The sequence below is a fragment of the Lipotes vexillifer genome, unplaced genomic scaffold, assembly GCF_000442215.2.
Source record: "Lipotes vexillifer unplaced genomic scaffold, Lipotes_vexillifer_v1.1 scaffold1011, whole genome shotgun sequence".
Classification (NCBI taxonomy): domain Eukaryota; kingdom Metazoa; phylum Chordata; class Mammalia; order Artiodactyla; family Lipotidae; genus Lipotes; species Lipotes vexillifer.
This window is the reverse complement of record NW_006787698.1, coordinates 935291-941827: the sequence shown is the minus strand read 5'-3', so window position 1 is coordinate 941827 and position 6537 is coordinate 935291. Positions and strand designations below refer to the sequence as shown.

The 6537-nt window shown below is 58.8% G+C and overlaps 1 protein-coding gene across 1 annotated transcript in view; it reads left to right on the top strand.

Moving 5' to 3' along the window:
- Window positions 1-6537, top strand: part of DPP9 (dipeptidyl peptidase 9) — a 41580-nt gene that overhangs the window by 22677 nt on the left and 12366 nt on the right. The window contains 4 exon segments of the mRNA XM_007460534.1: window positions 3-58; window positions 726-903; window positions 1135-1297; window positions 4608-4687. Coding sequence (XP_007460596.1) covers window positions 3-58; window positions 726-903; window positions 1135-1297; window positions 4608-4687 — 477 coding nt within the window.

The following is a 6537-nucleotide window of genomic DNA, read 5'->3' as shown; positions in this document are numbered from 1 at the left end:
CGCTCTTCCCAAAGGTGGAGTACATCGCCAGGGCCGGCTGGACACGCGACGGCAAATAGTGAGTGTCTCCCTCACAAGGTAGAAGGTGTCCCTTCACAGTCATTTTCTAACTCTTCTGCCCAAGTTGGGGCAGACACCTCTAAACCAGGGCCCCAAACCACCACCCGGGGACCAAATCCAGCCCGCTGCCCATTACCATACAGCCCACAAGCCAAGAATGGCTTGTCCGTTTTTCAGTGATGCAGGGGGAGATCCAAAGAAGAGTATTTTGGGGACTTCCCTGGTGGTGCAGTGGTGAGGTCTCTGTGCTGCCACTGCAGGGGGTGCGGGTTCGATCCCTGGTCGGGGAACTAAGGTCCCACAGGCCACGCAGCACGACTGGGGGGAAAAAACAAAAACAAAAACTGTCCACTTAGAGTAGAATATGAAACAAAGGATAAATAAAGGCTGAGGGTTCAGCAGAAGTCGGCCAAGTTTACAAATGATGTGAGGTGTTTTCAGAACAAGCTGGATTGCACGGTTCTGTCAGCACCCCCGTGTCCCCCTGAGCGGGCGTGCTGGCCAGGGACCCTTTGCATGCTGCAGGGTCACCTGCTCAGGTGTCAGTGAGGTCGGCAAAGGAGGCACCGTTCTGATCAAACACAAGTGTGGAAAGGGGGCCGTCGGGCCCTGGTTGGCCTCCGCTGGCCCCTGAGGTGCCGGTCCTCTCTTGCCTCGCCCCCCAGTGCCTGGGCCATGTTCCTGGACCGGCCGCAGCAGCGGCTTCAGCTCGTCCTCCTGCCCCCGGCCCTGTTCATCCCCACCGCCGAGAACGAGGAGCAGCGGGCAGCCTTCGCCAGAGCCGTGCCCAGGAGCGCCCAGCCGCACGTGGTGTACGAGGAGGTCACCGACGTGTGGATCAACGTAAGGGCGGGGGTGTGTGCCCTGCCCGGGCTGGGGTCCCGCGTCCCCGCCCCCAGCTCCCTAGCTGGACGGGGGCTGGCAATGCGGAGAAGCCAGCTCCGGAGGGAGAGTCTGTGGGGTCTGACCTCTAGCCAGGCGGTCGGAGCCTCCCCTTTCTCAAAGGGATGTGTCCCCACCCCACCCCAGCCCCTGCCTCTGACACATCCTCTCTCTTTCTCTCTGCCTGGACAGGTTCACGACATCTTCTATCCCTTCCCCCAACCAGAGGGAGAGGATGAACTCTGCTTCATCCGCGCCAACGAGTGCAAGACTGGCTTCTGCCACTTGTACAAAGTCACCGCCGTTTTGAAGCCCCATGGCTACGACTGGACCCAGCCCTTCAGCCCCGGGGAAGGTGAGCGACCCTGACTAACACCTTGCTCATCGCCTGTGGTTCAAGCCTGTGGTTTGTTCCCTGGTCCCACTCCAGAGGGAGTGGGTGCCAATGACTAAGAGGCTGGCCTTTCCCAGTGCCATTCCTGGTCTGGCAGGGTTATCACAGCCAGCTCCCGGCTTATTCAGGTGTCAGTATTTATTGAGCGCTGATTACCTGCCAGGCCCTTTGCACACCAAGTCTGTGCTGTCTGGCTCTTTATAGGAAAAGCTGCCCCGCCCTAGGTGTTGGGGGTATCACTGTAGGAAGAGAAAAGCAAAGACCTCTGCTCTGGTGGAGGAGGCAGGCATCATCCAAATACAGTGAGAGGCCAGGAGGCCAGGGGCACAGCAGTGGATACCGTGCCACAGAGCAGAGATCGGGTGGAGGCAGAAGCAGCCACAACACGGTGCTCCAGGCCGAGGGTCAGCCCGTGCAAAGGCCCTGCGGCAGGGCAGGGCTGGGCCTGGCGTGTTGGAGGGACAGCCAGGAGGCCCGTGTGGCTGGAGCAGAGTGAGCAAGGGGGAGAGAGGGAGGAGGGGAGGACAGGGAGGGGACAGGGCAGGTGGCACAGGGCCTCGTGGGCCGTGGGGAGGACTAGGGCTTTTACCATTGACCTTCAGCCGGTTTAGAATGATTCTTGTGGCTGTTCATGGAGCAGAGTCTGAGGGAGGGAGGAGGTGACAAAAGTTGGGACGTGGCTCGGCAGTGGGGCTGAGCTGACTCTGCTCTAGATCCAGGTGGGCCCAATTCTGGATGTACTTGACTGCTGCGCTGACACGGTGGGTTGCACTGGGGTCTGAGAGAGAGCGAGGGACGGCGTGGACATCTGAAAGGGTTTTGGAGTTCCAGCCTGAGACGGAAAGACTGAGGGGACAGTTAGGAGAGAACTATTGAGTTGGGTTTTGGACATGTTCAAGTTGAAGCTCTGTGCAGGTTCTGGGGACCACGGTGGATCCGCGGTGGGAACGTGGGTGTCCTCACACTCGGATGGCATCTCAGCCTGGGGACAGGCTGGGGCACCAAGGGCGGAGCCTGGGTAGGGAGGGTGTGGTCTGAGTGTCAAGCCGGGCTCTCAGAGCTTGGAGCAGGCTCTCCCCGGCACTGTGGACATCAGGGCCGGGTCACTCTCTGGGGGGTGCCTGGGCCCTGTGGGGTGTGGAGCAGCATCCCTGCCGCCACCCACTCGATGCCAGGAGCGCCCCCGTCGTGACAACCACAGATGAACCCAGACACCACCCAGTGTCCCCTGGGGGTGGGACTGTCCTGGATGAGCCACAGGGCTTCGAGGCCATGCCTGCTAAGGAGACTGAGGCCGCCACAGCGTGGAGACGGTCACCCAAGGGAGGGGGTATCCGGGGGGCTCAGGCGCGGCAGGATGGGGACCAAGGAGTGACCACCATCTGGGCGTTGTTGTCCTTCAGGGTTGAGCGCGGCCGTCACAGGCCAGCTGAGCCGTCTCAGAGATGCTCGTCAGCATTTGCTTTTCTGTTTGAAACCCCCTCGCCTTGGAGATCTCACTGGAGAAATCCTCATCCTCCCTATTGAAATGGGCAGCCAAGAGCTCTTGTTCTGCCTGGTGGTGGTTGAGTGGGGCTCATGGCAGGTGTCCCCGGGGGACCCCTGCCTCTGAGGTGGGCTCTGCTGGTTTCCCCTCCACCTTGTGGCGCCCCGACTGCATCCTCTCCACCGCCCTGCCTCAAGGCCTCCGCCTGCTGCAGGCGACTGAACGGTCCAGAAGACGAGGCCGAAGGAGTGGGTTCCTTAAGGGCGTCCCGGCCGAGTGGGAGGGCGGTCAGGAGGCTGGGTGTGTCCTGGTGACACAGGTGGCTCCCCAGCGAGGGGCCAGGAAGGGAGGAGGGAGGGGCCTGGCATGGTCGGCGGGACCCTCTGGACCGTGAGCAGCGTGGGCTTGAGCCCAGAAGACGACTCAGGGCAGTCAGAGCGAGTGGGAGCAAGGCAGGGGCACCAGCAGGTTGAGCCATCACCCAGGCCTCCTGGCGGCCTCCTGGGGGCAGCAGGAGAATTGAGGGCACAGCAACTGTGGACTGGGAGCAGGCATGTCTGCAGGGCCGGCCCCAGAGGAGGCCTGTGCGACTGGGCTCCCTGCCTGGGCCCAGCAGAGTGGGTGTCAGCAAAGGCGTGAGTGGGCAGGAAGTGGCGCATCTGGTCCCTGGTGAGTGAGGGGCGGAGGAACAGCCCTCCCGGGTCTTCTTGTGACAAGTCACTCGGCCCAGGTCTCTTCACTGGAACTTCCTGACTGTGCAGCCCTGTGGATCTGTGCGGGGACATCTGTCCCTCCCTGGGTGACGTGGGCAGTAGTTTGCTTCAGATCCAAGAGGATAGGAAACAATTTTAGGGACTTCCCTGGTGGCACAGTGGTTAAGAATCTGCCTGCCAATGCAGGGGACACGGGTTCGAGCCCTGGTCCGGGAAGGTCCCACGTGTCAGCTAAGTCCGTGCGCCACAACTACTGAGCCCGCGCACCTACAGCGCATGCTCTGCAACAAAGAGAAGCCACTGCAATGAGAAGCCTGCGCACCGCAACGAAGAGTAGCCCCTGCTTGCCGCAAGTAGAGAAAGCCCACGTGCAGCAATGAAGACCCAATGTGGCCAATAAATAAATAAATAAATGAATATTTTTTTTAAAAAAAGAAAAGGAAAGAAAACAATTTTAGCCAGTACTCATAAACTGTCTTAATAATTTCTAACATGTGGCAAGACACATTCTGTATTGTTATTTACCTGGTAAAAATTCAAAAGCGAGACCTACCCACCAAAAAACCTCCTGTAACTCCACTGAGCCTTTGCTCAGCCCCAGAGTTTTAATCAGGATCTGGTTCCCAACATGTCCCAAGCGGTCACAGGTCCAGGGCGTGGAAGGTGGCGGTTTGACCTGCAGGATTCTAAAATTGGGTGCTTTTTTTTTTTGGCTGCACGGCATATGGGATCTTAGTTCCCCAACCAGCCGTTGAACCCGCGGCCCCCGCAGAGGAAGCGCAGAGGAGCCTTTACCACTGGACCCCCAGGGAAGTCCTGAAAATTGGGTGCTTTTGATAAAAATGCAGATCCCTGGTTTTTCTGGGGAAATGCTGGCGCCCCATCCACATGGTGGGAACCTCACACCTCGCTCCCTGGGCTGTGCTGTGGCGGGTCCCTGTACCATCCCTGGGGCCCAGCCGGTGTACCCGCCCATCACCTGGCTGCCTGGGCTCCATGGAGAATTCGTTGTGTGCTTTGAGTCCCCATCATAGCTTCCCGGGCCCCCTTCACCTCTTTTCCTTTCTTCCAGATGAATTTAAATGCCCCATCAAGGAGGAGATCACACTGACCAGTGGCGAATGGGAGGTTCTGGCAAGGCACGGCTCCAAGGTACCCGAGTCTCCATGCATGCTCGTACACGCATATGTGCACAGACACAATGCACATGCGCTCCCGCCCCCTCCAGACCCCCCGGGCCTGTGGCTTCTCTCTCTGCCCCCCAACTCCCCCACCCGGCCACTCTCTCCTGCTCTGCACGCCGAGGGCCGCGGGGGCTCTGCTTCCCACCAGCTGGAGACCCTGGGTCCAGGAAGCAGGCTGTCCTGAGCCTCCTCTGTTGGATCCTGGTGGGTGAGGCCCAGCCCATTCTCAGTGCCACCTGGAGCATTCACTTAGCCTCCATCCACTCCGTGAAGCCACCTGTCCCCAGGACAGCAGTCTGTGAGTCTGTGGGACACTGGTGGTGCCCACCGTAGAACTGTCCTGCAGCTTCCAACGGGGGCCCACCCCCGTGCCTGCCCCAGGAGGTTCGGGAACAAAAGATGCAGCTGCAGGGCTGAGAGGTGCACCTTCCACTCCCCGACCCAGATGCTCCATCATACAAATGTGACCAGGGCTTCCCTGGTGGCGCAGTGGTTGAGAGTCCGCCTGCCGATGCAGGGGACATGGGTTCGTGCCCCTGTCCGGGAAGATCCCACATGCCACGGAGCGGCTAGGCCGTGAGCCATGGCCGCTGAGCCTGCGCGTCCGGAGCCTGTGCTCCGCAGCGGGAGAGGCCACAGCAGTGAGAGGCTTGCGGACCAAAAAAAAAAAAAAAAAAAAAAATGTGACCAGAGTATCTTCACCGGGGTCCAGGTCTACAGAATTCCAGATTTTACAAAGAGACCCCTTAATCAGACCTCCTGGATCCCTACCTCACACCAGCATAAAGGCCTCCTGGACCAAAGACTTAGACGGAAAAAAACTAAACCATACAAATAACCAGGAGGAGATGTGGCCAACCCTTTTAAAGTTGAGAGGTGGGCCGCCCGTGTGCTGCCCAGGGCTGCCAAGAGAAGGGGGCCAGGCACCCCTGGGCAGCGCAGCCAGGGGACGTGGCTCGGCCTTTCTGGGGTGCAGAGGCAGCATCTATTACAGCGCCAACCTATGTCTCACCTGACCCGGCAGCCCCAGGTCTAGGCGTGGACCTTACGAGGCCACCCCAGGGCACACTCGAGAGGTTAACATGCAAGTGTACATTGCTGTGTTCTTCATACAGTGGGAAATAGTGGTTAGAAAACACTCGAGCAAGAGAAAAGTGTCATTGCTGAGTTCCGGTTCTATAGGTAACCGTGTCCGTTCCCGTATGACCACACCTGGCCCTACTCAGTCGCTCTGCTGTGGTTGAACCTCACTGGAGGCCCCTGTGCTCATAGCCTTGCCCGGCCCCTCGCTAGCTGGGTGCTAAGACTCAGTTTCCTCACCTGTGAGATGGGACCATCAGATAGCACTGGTCCTCTCCACAGCAGTTTCTCCCTTGGCGCCATGGACACTCGGGGCCAGAGATGGGCACTGTGGGTGTGGAACGGCCTCCCTGGCCCCCACCCTGGGGGTGACAACCACAGATGTGTCCAGAGGCTGCCAAACGTCCCTGGGGGGCAGAACAGCCCTGGGTGAGGACCCTGCTTTAAAATACTTTGACGCCCTCAGCGCAGCATCTGGCAGACACACAAGACAGTATTACAACCTTTCTCTAAGGACTTCCCTGGCGGTCAAGTAGTTAGGACTCGGCGCTTTCACTGCGGAGGGCCTGGGTTCAGTCCCTGCTCAGGGAACTAAGATCCCACAAGCCGTGTAGTGTGGCCAAAAAAAAAAACCAAAACCTTTCTTTAACATGAAAATTTTACCTTCTGCACGCCTTATCTTTTTACCCAGAAATTTTCTTTTAAAAGGAAGCATTTTAAGAACTAAAAAGGGAAAGA